Source organism: Canis lupus, chromosome 15 (genome assembly GCF_003254725.2).
Source record: "Canis lupus dingo isolate Sandy chromosome 15, ASM325472v2, whole genome shotgun sequence".
Lineage (NCBI taxonomy): Eukaryota > Metazoa > Chordata > Mammalia > Carnivora > Canidae > Canis > Canis lupus.
This window is the reverse complement of record NC_064257.1, coordinates 50,314,446-50,335,574: the sequence shown is the minus strand read 5'-3', so window position 1 is coordinate 50,335,574 and position 21,129 is coordinate 50,314,446. Positions and strand designations below refer to the sequence as shown.

Genomic DNA, 21,129 nt, shown 5'->3' with positions numbered 1-21,129 from the left:
AATCCCAGTTTAAGAACCATGTTGCTAAGATGCAGAAATTAATTTATAACCATTAACAGTCATCTTTTTGAAGAATATTTAACAGCAGGAAAATGCTTAAAAATCTAATGTTTACAAAAAATGTAGAACTCGAATTGTATATACAATATGATCTTGATTATAGAAGAAACATACATTAACCTGTATATGCATGGAAGAAGATTAGAAAGAAACCAAATGCTAGAAATTCTCTCTGAATATGGCTCAGTTATTTCTATTATATATTATATACTTTTCAGAATTTCCTAAGCTTGCTACAATAAGTATTACTATGATTTAAGAAAAAACCTGCATCACTTGGAAATCCATTCTTCTTTAGTCTTTTTGGAAAGTTTCCATAATGGTAATCCTCCAGTGGAGGATTGGACAGAAATAATTCTCATAAGGAAGAGCATTATTAATGATTGCTTCATGAAAATACAACTGAATATAATGGAAATGGCAATGAATTCTTTAAGACTAGTTCTTTGTGTAACCAATTCTTCATATCGCTAGTACTCAGGTGCCACCCTGATAATTTTCTAAGGTCAACTTCCCACATTATTATAAGAGTAACAATTAGTATGATGGTATCTTTATTTTTAAGGTATTTATTAAGTCTCCTGAGACAGAATTTGAATTGGAGGGAACCTTTGAGATCACCACGTCCAAACCTGTGCCATTGGTTTTAGTAGTAGTCTTGGGCTTAAAAATGAAGTCCTCATGAAGAGAAACTACAGTGTGAAGTAATGTATTTTTATACAGTTCTTTATGTTGACATCTGTTACTCTGCTCTGGTCCTTGTTCTTCCATCTAGAGCAGTAACACCCTTTATTATAAAAGAAGACTGCTGTCATATTTATCCATAATTTTTTCTCCAGATTGAATCCCTTCAGTGAGTTTTCTAGGGTCACCATCCTGTTGCTTTTCTCTGGACAAGTTATTCTTGAAGTGCCCTGTCCTGTAGTCAGTGTGGTGCTGCTGGCCTGCAGTAGAGCCAGACTCAGCTGTTCTTATTCTGAACCTCATCAATATAATTGAAAATAGTATTGATAATGATATTAATAATGATGATTTAAAAAAACATATATTGAACCCTACTTACTATATGCTAGAACACTATGCTAAAATCTTTCCACACAGAATCTCATTTAATCTTAACAGTCTTGATGTATAAATTCTAATTTTTATCTGTGTATCAGAGATGAGAAACAAGTGAATAAAGGTAAAGTTATTTGTCAGTTGCCAGTCAGCTGATTAGTAGTAGTGGAGCTAGGATTTGAACCCAGATCTCATTCTGGGTACAGGTTGCACTTTTGTTAAAATTTGGAAAACAAATTTTAGTGAAAAACAGTAATTTTGAGAGGAGTTGGGCTATTGAATAATCCATAAAGCTATGACTATACCATCTGTTTTCATGACCAAAAGTTACCCCAACTTAATCTCTGCTCCCATGGTATATTTATTATGAGTCATATCAGATTGTATTAAAATTTTTTGCTGCCTTCCTCCTATGCAAGTCCTTTGATTTCTTATTTATCTTACCTAATAATATGTATCATGTATAAGAAGCCCCAATACCTAGTAATTTGTTAGTAAATAATTAGTGAATAAATTTTTACGTATTACTTACCTTGACCACATGGATACATATTTTGCATAAGGATGGTCACTGTATACACTGTTTTGCTGTTTTCCATCCCTGCTTCTTGCAACATTTATGTGCAGGTTTTCGTTTAGGCACAAGTTTTCAACTCCTTTAAATAAATACTAACAAGCATGATTGCTGGATCATAGAGTAAGAGTATGTTTAAGTTTGTTAGAAACTGCCAAACTGTCAGAATGTCTATACCATCTTGCACTTCCAACTAGCAATGAGTGAGAATTCCTGTTGCCATCTTTTGTTGTCAATGTTTTGGATTGTGGTTATTCTGATAGGTGTGTAGTGATATCTCATTGTAGTTTTAATTTGAAATTTTATAATGACATATGATGTTCAGTATCTTTTTTGTGTGCTTATTTGCCATCTTCTTTGAGATGTCTGTCTAGATTTTTGTCACCCATCTTTTAATTGGGTTGTTCATTTTCTTATTGTTGAGTTTTAAGAGTTCTTCATATGTTTTGGTTAACAGACTTCTATCATATTGTCTCTTGCAAATATTTTCTCCCAGGCAGTGGCTTGTGTTCTTATTCTCTTGACATTATCTTTCACAGAGCAGAAGTTTTTAACTTTAGTAAAATCCAGTAAAATCAATGATTTCTTCCATAGGTTGTGCATTTATTTGATACTGTATCTGAAAAGTTCTTACCATACCACCAATGCCATCTACGTTTTCTTCTTTGTTATCTTCTAGGAGTTTTCTAGTTTGTGTTTTACATTTAGGTCTGTGATCCATTTTCAGTTATGTGTGTGTGTGTCTGTCCAGTTGTTACGGCACCACTTGTTGAACAGACAATCTTTGTCCCATTGGATTGCCTTTGCTTCTGTGTCAAAGATTTGTTGAGTATAGTTCTGTAGGTCTTGTTTCTGGGCTTTCTCTTATGTTCCTTGTTTGTTTGTTCGTTTCTTCTGTCCACAACATTTTTCCTGGGTGACTTGTGGAAATCGACTTTGAATAACTCTTCTCTGTTGAATCACAACTCTAGTGTATAGTTCAGGTAGGTAATATTAGGCAGAATTATGTGCTGAAAAGAACAGAAGGTAAGAAGAGCTATCTGTCTGCTCTCTCTCTCTCATTTATTAGACATAGTCCTTGGGCTCATCTACTAACCTCCTTGAGCCTCAGTTTCTTCACTATTAAACAGGAATAGGGATCCCTGGGTGGCGCAGCGGGGGATCCCTGGGTGGCGCAGCGATTTGGCACCTGCCTTTGACCCAGGGCACGATCCTGGAGACCCGGGATCAAATCCTATGTCGGGCTCCCAGTGCATGGAGCCTGCTTCTCCCTCTGCCTGTGTCTCTGCCTCTCTCTCTCTCTGTGTGTGACTATCATAAATAAATAAAAATTTATTAAAAAAAAAAACAGGAATAGAGTAGCTACCTTTACTGCAAAGTGTTGTATGGAAGTTTAAATGAGGTGATAAACGTGAAATACTGCACAGATTTTAAAAAGCTATGCAAACATTTATGATCATTTATATTGTCCTTATTATCTCCATGTTAGGTGACATGCCCATAATCAAGGCATGGGTTTATCCAGTGTTGCTCTTTATATATTTTTTCTTAATCATTTACTGATAGGGTTTCTTTTTTTCCAGTCAAGACAAGCATCTTTGTCTTTGTGATCAGTGAGAGATTCTTTCCAACATGAAAAGAGGTAAACCTAAATGCGGATAAACTTGTTACTGCAAATTTCAAGACTTGCTTATCATGGAGCAATGCTTGTGCATTATCAAGTAAGCAAGTTTGGAAAGGAAAGTGAGGATATTTTGTTCCTTTGATCTGTGTGTTCTCTTATCACTACCATACTGTCTTGATTACATAGCTTTTTAGTAAGTTCTTGAATTGGGTGGTATCAGTCTTCTTATTTTATTCTTCTCCTTCAATATTGAATTGGCCATTCTGGGTCTTTTGCCTCTCCATACAATTTTTAGAATCAACTTGTCAATATCCATAAAATAACTTGCTGGGGGGATCCCTGGGTGGCGCAGTGGTTTAGCGCCTGCCTTTAGCTCAGGGTGCGATCCTGGAGACCCGGGATCGAATCCCATGTCGGGCTCCCGGTGCATGGAGCCTGCTTCTCCCTCTGCCTGTGCCTCTGCCCCCCTCTCTCTCTCTCTCTCTCTGTGACTATCATAAATAAATAAAAATTTAAAAAAAAATAACTTGCTGGGATTTTGACTGGGATTGTATTGAATCTACAGATAAGGTTGGGAAGCACTGACATCTTGACAGTATTAAGTGTTCCTATGAAAGAACATAGACTGTCTCTTTATGTAGTTAACTATTCTTTGATATCTTTTATTAGAATTTTGTAGTTTCCCTCATACAGGTCTTGTACATATTTCATTTAGAAATCTTTCATTAATGAGGGGTTCTAATGTAAAAGGTAATGTATTTTTATTTTCAAATTTGCTTGTTCATTGTTGATATATAGGAAAGTGATTGACTTTTGTATGTTAACTTTGTACCCTGCATGCTTGCTGTAGTTGCTTATTAGTTCCAAGAGTTTCTTGCTTGATTCTTTCTTTCAACATAGACGTTCATGTCATATATGATTAAAGGCAGTTTTATTTTTTTCTTCCTGATCTGCATACCCTTTATCTCCTTTTCTTGTCTTAACTGCATTAATGAGGACTTCCAGTACGATGTTGGAAAGTAGTAGTGACAAAGAACAACCTTGCCTTGTTCCTGATCTTAGTGGGAAAATATCCTACCAGTAAGCATGGTATTAGCTGTATGGTTTTTGTAGATGTTTGTCAACTTGGGGAATTTTCCCTCAATTCCTAGTTTGATGAGAGCCCTTCTTTTATTCTTTTAAAGATAATTATTGTATGTATAATATATATAGAATTAAAAAGCTTTCTTATTTCCTTCATCTTGTTTCTACCCTTTCTACTCAGCAACAGAGATTTATTTGATATTTCTGAATGTAGAGAAATTTAGGTTACTTTGGTATCTTTGCTGAAACTTTTTCCTTATCTTTTAAATGTTTTTCCACTCTATAGTCTCTTACAAATTTCAGTCCTCTTTAAGATCCATTTTAAAGCTCAACTGCTTTAAGAATATTTCACAGAACTTTGAGCAAATCTGTATCTCCATTAGTTCTTTGTTTTTAACTTATGTTGTGGTAATTATAGTCAGCTTTTTTTCCTAAAATTTATATGTATTTAGATTGTCGATAGACCTGATTCTCTAAGAGTCTAAGAGTCTCTTGTATCTTATAGGACCTTGTATTTTGTGTATAGAGAATGCTTTAAAAATTTAAATGGAACTTTCAGAAAACAAAATATGTTTTGTTTTTACAAACACTGTCTGATTTAATCCTGTTCCACTTAATGTGAACATTTACAGGGTTTTGAACCTAAGTATAAAACTTTAAATTTGTCCCTTTTAGATTTTCTAATTCATTATTTCCACTGCCGCATCACTAATTTCCATGCTCCTTTATGAGGTTCCTCCTTACCAAGATTATTTTATATTAAGACTGTCTTCTAGTATTTTCATTGTCCCTCCCAGCTGTGTAGTTCTCAGTGCATATGTATATACATCTAGATAATTAAATCAATGATATCGTCAGTGAGGAAATGAAGGTAAGGTTGAGGCCTAAGGGATAGGTAGGAAGTAGACAGTGTTGTGGGAGGCCATAAAGAAATAAAAATAAGGAGTCATAACTTTGAATAGTGGCAGAATTTTTTTCTTTCAAAATTTTATTTAAATTCAGGTTGGTTCACATATAGTGTAGTAATAGTTTCAGAGGTAGAAATTTAGTTATTTATCAGTTGTATATAACACCCAGTGCTCATTAATAGTGGCAGAATTTTTAGAAATAAGCATAGAGCTAAACTAGATGACTACTTGAATATATTATAGGTATTTATATGGGTTTATATTGAGCAAATTTATTTAGATTTCTTTGTTTATATTGTTTCTTTAAAAAAAAAAAAAAGATCTTATGTATTTATTCATGAGAGACACACACAGGCTACCCCTGCAGGGAGCCTGGTATGGGACTGGATCCTGGGACTACCAATCACACCCTGATCCAAAGGCAAAGGCTCAACCACTGAGCAACCCAGGCATCCCTGTATTTGGTTTCTTACTGGTTTATGATAGCTGATTGATTCTTTAAAGGGTTATACAGAGTTTCCATGCCATAGTCAACTTCCCTTTCCTTGACAGCTAGAGGATTGATCTTGATGCCAAGTACAGGAACTTCACAATATCTTCCTATAGTTTGTAAAGTTTTATTTTTTATTTTTTTATTTTTTTTTTAATTTTTATTTATTTATGATAGTCACAGAGAGAGAGAGAGAGAGGCGCAGAGACACAGGCAGAGGGAGAAGCAGGCTCCATGCACCAGGAGCCCGACATGGGATTCGATCCCGGGTCTCCAGGATCGCGCCCTGGGCCAAAGGCAGGCGCCAAACCGCTGCGCCACCCAGGGATCCCTAGTTTATAAAGTTTTAAATTGGAAATATTATTTGCTTAATGTTATATGAAGTGAGTGACAGAGCATGGAGTTTAATTTAGATTTTGCTCATACACCAGTCATCTGTTCCCCTCTTTACCTCCCCCAAACTCCAATATATAAGAAAATAATACATTTAAAAAATATTTTAAAAATCTATAATAAACGTGGGTTTATTATTTGAAATTAGCGTTTGACCAAATTTAATTTAGACATTAGTATCAATTTGAAAGCCTTTTCACAAAAAAAAAAAAAAAAGAAAGCCTTTTCACCAGTGATCACAATCTTAAAAACCTTATTAACAAGATTCTTTTCTGCTTAAAAGTCTGCTTTTGACTTTGACTCCTATCTTAAAATGTCATACCTATCTTTGACTTCTCCTTTAGGCAACACAGTTTTTACATTACTTCCTTGTATGGTTGCTGTAATGACTCTATAAATTATGATAAAGAGAAAAGCCAAGTTGGATGACTTATAGACGTAGAACATAGGGAAAAGAAAATATGGTTAGAGAATATAAATTAGGTGTGTTTTAAATACCTAATTTGTAGTCATGACACTATTTTTGTTTCTTCTTTGGAAATTACCTTAAATTCAATACTGAGTAGGTTTATTGAGAAATGCTGGGGTTTTTATTTTGTTTTGTTTTTAATTGGTGTTGGAATTTTTTTATGGGTAAACATTTAAAAGCACTCCAGAATTCTTTCAGTGAGTACTGTAAATGTGAATAGTAGAGTAGTTCAAAAGAAGGCACAGAGAAGTCAAGTCACAAGAGATACAACTTATTTAGGTTTTTATAGAAGTCATATATAAGTATGTTTAGCATATTTAGTAAATAAGAGAAAGTATTTTTTACTATTAAATGTCATGAAAGAATTAAGAATTCATCTGTTTCTTCATTGAACACTAGAGGGCCATATAGTACCTTATTGATAACTCTTCTAATGTGTTTAAATATATTTAGTAATTGCTTGTCTCTCTTCTAATTTGTTTTCTGGTACACTGTTTCTTGCTCAGAATTTGGAACTAATATTTGGAGTGGTTATGTGCATTGATATGTGAGTTGTCTTTTTCTTTTTTAAACCAGCAACAAGTATAAGATATACTTATCTTCATTTTGCTATTTTAAAATAACAATAACAACAAAAAGTGAAGAAAGAGTGAACCTGTGCACAAACTTACTCTGCTTTGAGAATATAAGGATGTTTTTAAGAAATTTCTCAAGTATCTGCACATGAATACAGTAAAAACAAAAAGTCTTGTCATTGTTAACTGCTTTGGGCTTCCTCAGCATATATGTGAGAAAAGAATGTTTCCTCTAAGCTGTCTTGTCCAAATTTCCTCTTGTGTGAGCATTGAAGGTAATTTTGCCTGGTGTAACCACCTCAGCATCCTAAACTAAATGAATATTTGAACAGATGATTGTTCTTCCTCAATTTCTTTTAGTTGCTTAGAGTGAGGAAATGAAAAATATGATCTACAGGGTCCAAGTAGATAGGGTGAATGAGTGTGAAGAAAGTCAAAATTGAGCCAGTAAGATTGCTTAGGGTCTTATAAACTGCAGGGTGTATGTATGTGCGTGCATGTGTGCCCATGTGTGTTTTCCCCAAAAAGTACTAATATTCAGTGAAAAAAGAAAAAACATTGTGCAGGCCTTGAAAAAAATGGTTTTGAGCTACATTTAACTTATAGACTACTACTGATCTTTTTTTGTCTTTTTTTATTCAAATATAATTGACATAATTGATCTTTGATACCTTATAAAGAAGTTCAACATCTTAAGCATAGCCTTGGTTAAATTTTTATTTCTCCCCTAGATACACTTTAGAGAGTACTTGTCATTATTAATTTTTATATTCTGTTTCAGGGGGAAAATTAAGGACATTTTCTCTTTAACTACTTTTTTTTTTTTACTTTTTTGTGTGTGAAGAAAGATTAGGTTGAAGTTGGGAAACACATTGTTTACATTTAGTAGAGAGCATGTAAGAGGATCATGTGACAGATGGGGCAATAATACATTTAAATACTTAAAAGAACCTTATCTTTTGAGTCTCTCCTCCTTAGATTTGCAAATTTTAATACCTTAAATCATTACCTCAAATTAGTACTCTAATGAAGTGATAGAACTGTGATCTTTAGTTCTTTTACTGAGGAGGTAGTCCTATCAAATATTGATGACCTTTTCAGTTTAAAATCATTGCTATATAAATAGTATTTTTTAACTGTGATAAAATTGTATTTTCTTTGTGATGGCTGTTTTTTGTATCAGTCTAGTTTTCTGAAAACGTTATTGCTGTATTTTGACAGATTGACGTGAGTTCAAGTGATTAAATACTAAGCTTGAATTCTGATCTTTTTGTTTAGGTGATAAAATTAGTTCTTCATAACATAATCTGCTTGGCGAATGTTATCTGGTCAAGAGTGTAAAACAAGTAAGAAAGAAATCAGAATCTGGTTATGGTGAGAGATACCTGAACTGCTTCTTCCTTAAGAAGGAGAAATATTAGATACTATTGATGAAGACGTTATTGTGTTTTTAACAGGTATCTGGAAGAAAACATTGTCTTACTAGTTAAAATTTGGTTCAGTTTAGCAATTATGATTACACCAAAAGAAAGTACTGGCAGAGACTATGAAAACAAAGCCAAGAGAAAAGATAAGGAATGAATTATGATGAGAGGGAATACGCTATTAAGAGGATACAGGTTGCCCACTCATAAGGGCCTATACCAGTATTCTTCAAAGTGTGACCCTAGACTAGATGTGTCAGAAGCATCTGGAGTTATTAACAATGCAAGTTGCTGGGTTACATTTCAGAGCTACTTAACCAAATCACTAGGGTTGGGATGTGCATTTTTAATAAACTAACATGATTCTAATGTAAAGTTTGCAAAACATTGGCTATTACTTTACCTCTCTGTTTCCTTGTGATAAAATTAAGAGGAAGATATGCTGAGTCCTCTCTCAGAAAACATGTCAGTCACATGTGCACACACACACATAACCCCTTTTCTTAAAATTATATAAAAGGAATTTCTCACTTGGGGGCTTCATGAGTGATCGAGTAGACTATGCCCTTAATAGTGTATCTATAACAAATGCAAATGCTTATTAATAGCAGTAAATAGAGACTGTGATTTCTGAAGTTTTCAAATGTTAGCTCTGTTACTTCAGGTCAATTTGACCTCTTGATTTTAAGGATGGTATTAGTATCATCAATAATATAGTATTATTGAGAATATTCAGTGAGATAATATCTGTACAGTACTTGGAAAAGTGACATATAGCAAGTCCTTAGTATTAGTTATATTTTATAAGGTTTATTATTTTCATGTTAAAAGATTATATTAAAACTAGCTTAACTAACTATACCAGGCTATATAATACGCTCTGCAAAATATTTTTAGTTCTAAAGCTACCTGCTCTCTTAGGTTGAAACCGTTCCATTGATTTTTGCCTAAATTACTGTGACTTTTAGCGTAGAGTCCAGCTGTTTGATATTGTAAATTCTGCCACTGCTAACCATGAAGGACTTTTGCATTCTGACAGGGTTTTTTCCCCCTTCTAACTGGTTGTTAATGTTATACCTAGAAGAAGTTTGAAAGAGAGCCTAAAGTAATCTTAGTAGCATTGGGACCTTGAGTCCTCACGTGAAAATGTTCGGAAGAGATGGAAATGCTAGTTCTATAATGATTACGTGGGTGCTCTTGAACTGAATAGCTGGAACTAGAATAAATACAAGGGAAGATCCTCTTTAGTGCTTCTGTAGAAATCCTAGAATTAATGCTTAATACTACAGCAATACCTAAATTTCTCATAGTTAAGAGATTATAATGAAAGCAGTCGTTTGTTTGTTTTTTTTTTTAAGATTTTATTTATTTATTCATTAGAGACATAGAGAGAGAGGCTTAAGGAGGGAGAAGCAGGCTTCATGCAGGGAGCCAGATGCGGGATGATCCAGGGACTCCGGGATCACACCCTGAGCGGAAGGCAGAGGCTCAACTGCTGAGCCACCCAGGTGTCCCGAAAGTAGTCGTTTTGAATGGAAGAAGAATCAGGCTGCAATTATCTCTATTTAGGACGCATTTTAGAGAACACATCTTATGAAATGTTGATATTGCTACTAGCTGTATCTGATACGGAATGCTAACTTGATTCCTTCTAGTAGTAAGAATCGTTGTCAGGGTAGCATCTTGCATGTAAACTTTAACTTCAAATTATGTAAAATGTAAGTAGAAGAATGATAATTATTTTCATAGATCACCAGGGCTAAAAGTAATATATAAGATTTTTTCTTGTATTTTTTTCATAAAAGGATTTATTTTGTTCTGTTCATTTGGTCTTAGCTAATGCTCTTATTGAAAGTAACTTCCCTGCTTTAGAAATAACTATTGTGATTGGAGGCTGCTTTACTTTCAAAGAGAAAATGCTTAAATTTTCTGTTTTTGGTTGGTCTTAAGTGGAAATTTGTGGTTATTGAAATCAGATGCAAATGAGGAATGAAGTATGAAGAAAGTACTTGGGAATTTGGGAAGTAAGTGCCAAGAGTTATTCATTTGCTTAACTGCAGATGTTGGTTTTATAGGTCTATATTATAAATTTAGTTTTTAAGAATGAATTGTTTGTACTTTACCAATATGCTGCCATCTGTCTTAGGGTCTAATGAGTGAAAATTTTAAATATGGTGAGGTACATCTGTAATGTTTATCACTTACAGTTTTAGTTTTCAGGTTTGCTTTTTTATTCTTTCACTGTGTTAACTGGTATAGGAAAGAACATTAAAATTTTAAGAGTCATTGTATATCATTTAGATATCAGTAATCTTATATTTAATTTTTATGCTGCTTTACCGCATAACAGAGCAGAGATTGCAAACTGGTATCTAATACAGTATTTTTTAACACATTTAAATTTTTAAAATTTTAAAAATATTTAAAAATCTGGAGAGTTCATGTAAAAATATTGACTTTTTTCTTTTGCAAATGTGTAGTATCTGTCTTGTCTCATGTGCTTACAAAACAATAATCATTTGTGCCTTTTAAACAGGCTTTCCAGGTCTTAAACCTGATCTGTAACCTTCCTTTGCCCTGTCTGCTCCTCTAGTCATTTGAGTTTGCTTAGAATAAAGACAAGTATGATTGTAGGAAATTCAAATATAAGTGGAGCTTTCCTCTGTCACATATCAAACTAGTTTGGATATAAATTCACATTAGTGTAATATGTAACAGTTTGTCAAGTTTATTATTAAAACAGCCAGAGACTTGTTTAACACCTCATTTCAAATAGGTATTATCAAGATGAAAATTTGTCACCAAAACTTTTGCCACCCCCAGATACCCAGATTTTCATCTTGGATCTCCTGTTATCTTTTCCATTCTTGTTGAGGTTTGAAGTTAACACTCCACTTAGAATGACCATTTATCCTATCACAAAAGTAAACCAGTGTTCTTGGAGCTCCTTGTCTTGTAAGATGTTTCAGTTATCTGTTGCCACCTAACCAGTCACTCCAAAACTTTATAGATTATAACAGATAACTATTTTATTATTTATCATTGTTATTGTATGTATGTATGTATTATATTGTATGTATGTAATACATATCAATGTATTATTTATCATTGTTATGAATTTGGGAGGGACTCACTCAGGCATTGCTAATTCAGGCTTTCAGTCAGATGGTGGCTAGAGCTGAAATACCAGGGCTTTAGAATAGCTGGGTGCTGGCAAAGAATCTTTTTCTCTTCATATAGTCTTAAGATATATCTGCATATATGGTCTTTTTACCTGGGCTAGTTTGAGGTTCTTCACAGCATAGTGACCTCAAGGCAATTAGACTACTTAAAACAGGGCTACCATAGGAGTATTTCAGTAAGGTGATAGTTGAATCTTTTGTATGACCTATCCTAGGAAGTCACATAATGTAACTTACAGTTTCTTTCTTGTTTGAAACAGACTCCATTGCCATTGAAAGGAGTATCAGAGTACATTATAAGAAGAGCATATAAGATGGGGGATATTGCTATGACCATTTTTGGAAAACACAGGAGGTCATAATATCTTTGCTCTTATAACTGTTTCTTTTTTTATTTGGACTTTATAAAATTCAGGCTCATTAAAACCAATTCCATATATAATATATGTGTCTTACAGAATACTGTATTTCTATTATCTAGAATTCAGTTATCTGGCAAACTTACGTACCTGAAACATGTATAATAAAAAGTAAATCTCCAAACAACTAAATTAGAAAGTAACACAAGTTAGGCTTAACATTCTATAGAATAGAATATATATTCTAGTACAAAGCATGAGTTTAGGAATTAGACACCCGAGGGTAAAAATCTCAACTCCACTGCCTCACAGCCCTGTTGCCTTGAGTAGTTTTTTAAACCCTTTGGAACCTCAGTTTCCTTGTCTATAAAATATAGGATAATGATACCTCCCAGTCTTTTCATGATATTTAGGTAAAATAAAGCATGATCTACTAGGAACCCTGTCAATGTTTAATCCTCCTCCACATTACTATGCCAGTCTGAAGTAATACATCATTTTTCCTAAGTCTTAGAGCTGCACACTTTCTTTATTTCTCCTCTTTGTGTCTGAGAGTCCATCTCCTAGCATCCTGGAACTTCCTGCTTTCATACTGAGATCTTTCCATTTCAGGCATTATCAAGAATTACAGAGATTGAGTTGTATTTTAATCTTCCTTAATAACAAGTTAGTTTCTTGTTTACTGGGAAGGATGAAAACTAGAACTATCTGCTTCATTTAAATTTCAGCCATAAAATTAATGTTGATATTTACTAGTATATTTTGTTGAGTGTGAATTTTAACAGTGTAAAAGCCCAGGGGTATCATTTGTCAGCCCATACAAGAATGAAATCTCTTTTCTGTAGTTTACTTCTAAAAGTATTTTCTATGCTTTTTTTTTTTTAATTTATTTATTAGAGACAGAGACAGAGAGAGAGAGAGAGAGAGAGAGAGAGGCAGAGACACAGGCAGAGGGAGAAGCAGGTTCCATGCAGGGAGCCCGATGTGGGACTCGATCCCGGTTCTCCGGGTTCATGCCTTGGTCTGAAGGCGGCGCTGAACCGCTGAGCCACCCGAGCTGCCCAGTATTTTCTATGCTTAATGAGTAATTCTGTTCTTAAATTTGATGCTGAAGTGAGTATTGATAAATGAGTATCAATGAATAATTTATCAATCGCTAAATACCGAGATTTATTGGTATTCAGCGAATATTGATAAATCACACACTCTCATATAGCATGTTACTGAGAACTATATAAATGAAGTTTGTGGAACTATGTTCATTTCACTTAAGTAATGGTTTTTTATTTATAACTGTGTCAAAACTCAACAGTGTAGTAAACATAATTATCTTCCCTCCCTCATTTTACTTTTTAAATTGTCAACATTGTCAAATACCTTATTTTTCCATAGGTTCAGCTTTTTAGTTTTCACTGGATAAGTTCCTATAATGTGTTAAACCATCACTTTGGTGAAATTCCTGCATTGTAGCTTAGTTTAATTTTTTTAAAGCTGCATTGAAAAACCACCTGCATGCCACGTTATTATCATTATTATTAAAAGACATTTTAGTATTATGTCCCTGTTTATGACTTCCTAGCCCATAAACTCTTCAGGATTTTTTAAAAGATTTAATTTATTCATGAGAGACACACACAGAGACATAAGCAGAGGGAGAAGCAGGGTCCTTGCAGGGAGCCTAATGCAGGACTTGATCCCAGGACCCTGGGATCACAACCTGAGCCAAAGGCAGACACTCAACCACTGAGCCACCCAGGTGCCCCCAGAATTTTTATAGGAGAAATAAATGATTGATGAGTAACATTGACCTTAACTGAGAGGTTAATGAACCTTTAATGCTTAAGCTTGTTCATAAAAGTAACTTAAATGATGGACCTTAAAAAACTGATATTGAGGGAATTTGTCTTCTTTCTTACACCTAATTTTAATTTTTGAGGATTGTGGAAAATTAAGTTGTTTTAAATCCTTACTCTGTCATCACATGAGGCTTTTGCATGACTGAAATACCTGTAATGACTGGGTCATTTTTGTCATAGTTGACTTAAAGGTATAACTATAGTAATCATCAACTAAATTCTTGGTGAGCAGCTGTGTAAGACCAGTTTAACAGCTGGGGTTAACTCAACATAGACTGTAAGAGTTAAACTTAATCATGAGGCAAGGTATGTTAAAGTCATTAAGGACTTCATACTGAGCATTTCTGAAATACTTTAAAAATTCAATAGTTGGATTTTTTGTTTTATCTCAAATATTTTTTTTAAATGTTTAATAAAAGAATGAGGAGAAGTATCATTTTAACACAATAAAAGTTTTAAGACACAAATATGGGAGTAGAATCCAAACTTCATTCCTTTAAAAAAATCATATATATTCTGATGTCACTGTTTAGGCCACTATGGTAAGTAGGAAAGAAAAATATACACAAATTATTATGGTATAATATGGAATCAGAAAACTTCAAGATTATTTTTCTTGAATTTCCTCTTGAATCATATTTTAAAAAATAATTTATGCCTGAAACTTTTTTCCAATGAAAATATTTTATTATACAACACTAACATATATTCACAACAAATGGATAAATGTCTATATTTAGAAGGTGTACACAAATGATTTGAAGCAGTGAATTTTTTTTAGATACATTTTTAAAACTTTAACTACTATTCACCAAACTATAATAAAGAAAGGCTCACCAAACTGACAGTCTAACCCTATTGCAAGAAGGCTCTATACTTGGTACTATTGGAACTGGAATATCCTTTTAAAGCTGCAAGGGACTTCATTCTCAGTCATCTAGTCTAGCCTCCTTGTTCTAGAAATCTGAAATAGTGGTGAAGCTGAAACTAGAACTTAAAATTCACCCAGTATTTTTCATATGCTGATAAATTTACCTGGAGTATGAACTTAAGGTAATTTGCTTGAGAGTTGACTGAGGCAACATTTAGTCAAGAAAAATTTAGTTGTAAATAAGTTAAATAGTTGGGTTTTTGGATCATGAAATTTCTGGTGTACCATAGGGTAGTGTAGTGATCATTTTGAAGGACTTGTTTGGTTGGTTTTTCTATATCTTACTTTTTATAACTTTATTTTTAACCAATTATTCAGAAATAACTAGAAAATTCCAGCAGAATTCAGAAACAACCTAAGTGTCCAGCTGTCAGACCTTGGGTATGTATATCAAAGCAGTTACAGCACTTTAACCTGCTATTGTAGCATTTTTACTTTGACAATGTAAAAGTATATACAATGATTATTTATACATAATGCTTTTATTTTGCAAATGACAGATCACCAGATCACATTTTTTATAACATTTGTATAAACTGTTTGTGCTATTTCGGAACCCAAGCTAATTTCTCTTAAGTACTCAGGGGCTCCCTCGGTGCCCAGATAAAGAAAATTAGCAGGGGCTTCCTCGGTGCCCAGAAAATAGAGCAATCTCCCTTTTTCCATGAAGGAGACATATGTTCCAGGAGTCCCCCAGTGGATGCCTGAAACCCTGGATAGTACTGAACTCTATAAATATATATAGAGTTTTGTCCTCTATATACGATAAAGTTTATAAATTAGGCACAGTAAGAGATTACCAATAATAACTAATAATAGAACAATTATAACAGTATACTGTAATCAGAGTTATGTGGATATGGTTTCTCTCTGAAAGAATCTTACTGTACTGTACTCACCCTTCTTGTGATGATGTGAGATGATTAAAAATGTCTATATGATGAGATGAAGTGAGGTGAATGATGTAGGCATTGTGATGGAGTTTTAGGTACTATTGACCTTTTGGCGATAGGTCAGGAAGAGGATCATCTGCTTCCACAGTTGACTGTGGTTAACTGAAATGGTGGATAAGGAAGGGACTACTTACTATACAATAATAGGTTATAACTTATTAAATGTATAGATGAATATAATACCTCAAATACATTATAATTAGAAGTTGTAATCTTTTTTAGAGAACACTAAATATTTAAATGTCTTTTATAGGAGTGTCAGGGTGTCTCAGTTGGTTAAGTGGCCAACTCTTGATTTTGGCTCAGGTCATGATCTCACGGTTGTAAGAATAGCCCACCATGGACCCTGCTTAAGATTCTTTCTCCCTCTCCTTGTGCCCCAACCCCCTCTCCCTCTCAAATAAATAAATAAATAAATAAATAAATAAATAAATAAATGTCTTTTAGAATTTTTTAAGGAATCACTTCGAATGTTTTTAATTTTTATAAAATGTCTCTATTCATTTCACCTATGCCTTTTGTGAATAATAAAAATTTTAAAGCAATACCATATATTTATCTTTTTTTTTTCCTTACTAAATCTGATGGCATTTTTGTTTCTACAATTGAAGTAACAATCTTGTTTGGAATTTTTAAATTTTTTTGCAGTTTTTTACTATTATAAACTTGACCATTTATCATTAAACAAAGAAACTTAATCGCTTGATTTATCATTGTTTTCCTCTGTTTAAATTGCTCTATCTTTGTATAGGGATTGCTTGGACTAGGAAGATCTTTAACACTCTGGTATCTAAGGTGTTAGGAAAGATGGAAAAGAATGAGTGAGATAAAGAAGATAATCTGTCTCACTCTGTATCCTAAATAAATGAGTATACTTGATAATACCATATTCTTATCTCAAAGGGATATTGATTCTGATTTATTTCACCTTAGTAGTGGTATAATTTTAAGCATCTGGAATTTTTTCTGTTTCTACCAAAGAATAAGCCAAGTCACTTGTTGGTTAAATTCATGGTAGTGAATAATACTGGGTTTAAAATGACAGGCTGATATTCTCCCTGTCAGAAGTGTTTGGTATGGGGCTTTGAAGAATCTTGATATACAACCATTATTACTTGTAGGTAAACTTACCTTCTAAGTGAGTTTCAGCTGAATCAAGAATAGTTTATGAAAATGGAAATCTTTATGCTACTTATATGCTATGGCCTTTAGTCAGGAGCAGTTAAATCCTAGCCTTCTGTATAATAAAGAATGAAAGAAAAGGTAGAAATCCAGAATAAACAGTTGTAAATCTTTTTGTCATCATAAGAGAATTAGAATGTATGGGACTATAATACATTTTAGAAATACCCATATTAGGGATATTTGGTGCATGAGCTTTTATCTAAAATCCTCTTTGACCAGTACACATTTTTAGAAGAAAATCAGAAAATGGTAAGTGGGCAAAATACCTTACAGAGAGATCTTCTCTTTATCACAAGTTCACTAATGTTGACTTGTTGGATGAATAATTAGTGACATCTGAAATTTTAAAAGACACCACAGTTAAGATATTGCAGATTAATTTTTAGGTAAAAATTTTGACAATTACGGAAACCTTTATAAAACATATAGATGATGTTTTAAAATATTCTACTTTGAAGTTGAATATTACAGATGGATTTTAGAATCTCTGCTTGCTTTCCCCGCAACTTTTAAAATTGATATATATTACAAAACTCTATGTGGATTTTGGTCCTATTGTAGCAGCAACAGTAGTAGTAGTAGTAGTAGTAGTAGTAGTAGTAGTAGTATCTAATGTAGCAATAATAGTGGTAGTAATGACAGTTAACAGTATTGAACACTTACTAGATGTGAAGCATTATTATATGTGCTTCACTTACATTAACTAATTTAATACCTATAAAAACCCTGTGAGGAGGTTTTGTATAGATGAAGTTGAGGCATAGAGGCATTAATTTAAAGTCATACTACAAATAAGTAGTAGGCTTTGGACTAAGGCAGTTTGGATCCAGCATTGATGCTCCTACCTATTATATTACACTTCATTAGTATTTGTTGGTATCATTTTAAAAAGAGTTTGTCTGTTTTGCAGAGTTGCAGCTTGAGAGAGGAGGTTAATAATTAAGAGTACCTTAAATGTTTTTAAAAATATGATTGAGACTAAGACTCTATTTATTTTTTTGAGCAAATGTAACTAGGTACATTTAAAGTTAACAATTAGGATTCTTCTATGCTTTGTCTATGATTTCCCTCATTGACTGGGTTTTTCTTGTGTATTTGAAGTTTTGGTATTTTCAGTGTTTTCCTGCTGTGTGAGAATATTGCTTTAGAAGTAGTGTTAACTTGAATCCTCCAAAATGATGAAACTTGGTAGTATATACTTTTGAAAATTAGTACTCAATCGCTAGGAATGTCTCTCTTTTACAGAAATACATTGTAGACACGTAATCAGATTTAGTATTTGGTTTGCTAAAGTTGCAGTGCTCTGTACTATCCAGTTGAGGGCAGCTATTTACTGATTAAAAAAATGAGTTGGATTAGAGTGTTACTATGTGTTCACCAAAACTTGGTTATCTAATGTAAAACATATTTAATATACAAATAGCCCTAGTTTTTATTCTTATTATCATCACAAATAGTTTCTTGAAAGTGAAAAACTAATTCTACTTCCATAATATTTTTTGCTCTCTTATAAGCAGGAGAAAGAACACTGTTCATTTTAGTTTTAATTTTCTCAGTCCAAATATTTTTTAGTTCCAAATCTTTTTTCCTCTTTAGGATCAGACTCCAAGTTGATTAAAGAGTTTCCTGTCTTCCTTGTCTTTAAACTATCTGCATGTAAATACATGTAACTCTAAAATTCCTTAAGGGTTTAAAAAAAGTGAGAAATTATAAGTTTCAGTATGTTACCTCTATTTCTGGATTAAGTGAAAGTTAAGTTTGGAGTTGATCTGTTTCATTTATTTTCTGTGCAGAATGAATATGTTAAACTTGTGGAATGTAGTGTGTTCTTTTAATTTTTCTGTAACATAGTTTAAGTTACATCTTTGTGGTTCAGAGAAGGAATTTTGAAGATTTAATAACTGGGGCAGCCCCAGTGGCGCAGCAGTTTAGCGCCACCTGCGGCCCAGGGTGTGATCCTGGAGACCCTGGATCGAGTCCCACGTCGGGCTCCCTGCATGGAACCTGCTTCTCCTTCTGCCTGTGTCTCTGCCCCATTCTCTCTTTCTCTCTCTCTCTCTCTGCGTCTCTATGAATAAATAAATAAATAAAATCTTTAAAAAAAAGATTTAATAATTGATTTCAAAGATATCACAGAATTTTTTTGAGAATAAAGAGTATCAGTCTACAGAAAACTATATATAATATTAACAAAGATACTAATAGTTATTTGGAGAGGGGGCATTCCATGGAACTGCAGCGAAGGGATTTTTCTAATAAAGAGTAAATATAGCATATGATTTGAGAATATATTATACTGAAAAAAAGTGTTAAGAAATAAAGGGAGCATCAGAAGAGATGCTGAGACTAGAATGATGCTACAGATGTTCATCTCCCCCCACCCCTCTAGTGGGGCTGTATACATTGTGATCTTAGATAATAGTCTCACTTTTTTTTTCCCTTTTCATATCAAATTAAAGATTTCCAGCATACTCTTTCTATCCCTATATCTCTGTTGTGTGTGTGTTTGTTTTGTATTTTGGTGTTTATGGTTCTAAATTGTTTACTTTTTTTATTAAAGTGATTTTTTTTTATTGTGGTTAAATATCCATAGCATGAAATTTATCATTTTAACAGTGTTTAAGTGTGTAATTCAGTGGCTTTAAATACATTCACAGTGTTGTGCAACCATTACCACTATCCATCTCTAGAACATTTTCATATTTTTCTAACTGAGACTCTTACATCATCCATTAAACACTAACTTTCCAGTCCTTTCTCTGACTTGCTGCTGGCAACCATCATTATACTTTCTGTCTCCATGAATTTAGCTATGCTAGTACCTCATGTAAGTGGGATTGTACAACATATTTCCTTTTTTTTTTATTTACATATTTCCTTTTTGACAGACTTATTTCATTTATCCATTATGTCTTCAGGGTTCATCCATATTGTAGCATGTGTCAGAATTTCCTTCGTTTTTAAGACTGAATAATATTCTATTGTATGTATGTACCACATTTTGTTTGCCCATTCATCTGTCAGTGGTTACTTGGGTTGCTTCCATCTCTTGGCTGTTGTGGATATGTTGCTATGAACATGGATGTATAAATATCTGTTTGAGTCCCTTCTTTCAGTTCTTTTTTGGGGAGTGTATACCCCAAAGTGGAATTGCTGGATCACTTAATTTTTTGAGGAACCTCCATACTATTTTCCCACAATGAGCTACCTATATTTTATGTTCCCAACCAGCGATACACAAGTATTTCAATTTCTCCACATCCTTGCTAACACTTATTATTGTCTGTGGTATTTGTGCATGATTGATTGATTGTTTTTATATAATAGCCATCCTAATGGGTGTGCATCGGTGGTGGTTCATTTCTGGTTTTGATTTGAAGTTACACAATGATTAGTGATATTGATCATCTTTACATGTACTTATTGATCATTTGTATATTTTCTTTGGAGAAATTTGGTTGTTTACTTTTGTATAGTTAAAAATGTCATCCCTGGTATTGATTCTGCTTTTTTTTTTTTTTTTAAGTGGCTTGAGCTCATGGGTCTTGAACTCATGACCCTGAGCTGAGATCAAGACCTGAGCTGAGATCAAGAGTCAAATGCTTAACCAACTGAGCCGCCTTCGCCCCAATGATTTTGCATTTTTAACTACATTTTAGATTATGGTGTAAAAGGAAAATGTACCTTAATAAAAAATAATAATAATAATAAGCATCTTGGTGGAACTGGGAGTATGGCCTGGCTTCCCAGTTAGCCCACTTTACATTTAATAGGACATCTCTCCAAAGTTTTAAAAAAAAATTACTCATTTCTGACATTCTCCTTTCTCTCCATATCACATTCTAAGTTCCCTTACAGAGATCAGTAAAAGCAATTGGAAGAAGAAATAAGTCAGATGACTGGCATTTGGAAGGGGACAATAGAATGGAAGGAGAGAACAAACTAACCAAGGATTGTGAACAGACAGTTCATATCCATTACTTACCATATATCAAGACTACTCT

General features: G+C 33.4%; 1 protein-coding gene across 4 annotated transcripts in view; it reads left to right on the top strand.

Annotated features, from left to right (window-relative positions):
- Nucleotides 1-21,129, top strand: part of FBXW7 (F-box and WD repeat domain containing 7) — a 233,559-nt gene that overhangs the window by 149,653 nt on the left and 62,777 nt on the right. Inside the window, exon 3 of one of the 4 annotated variants that reach the window (XM_049094233.1) lies at nucleotides 20,652-20,708. The exons of the other annotated variants lie outside the window; for them this stretch is intronic. Within the exon in view, the coding sequence (XP_048950190.1) occupies nucleotides 20,652-20,693 (42 nt within the window). The 3' untranslated portion in view covers nucleotides 20,694-20,708. Of the gene's footprint in view, nucleotides 1-20,651; nucleotides 20,709-21,129 lie in introns of those variants that run through there. 4 annotated transcript variants of the gene reach the window in all.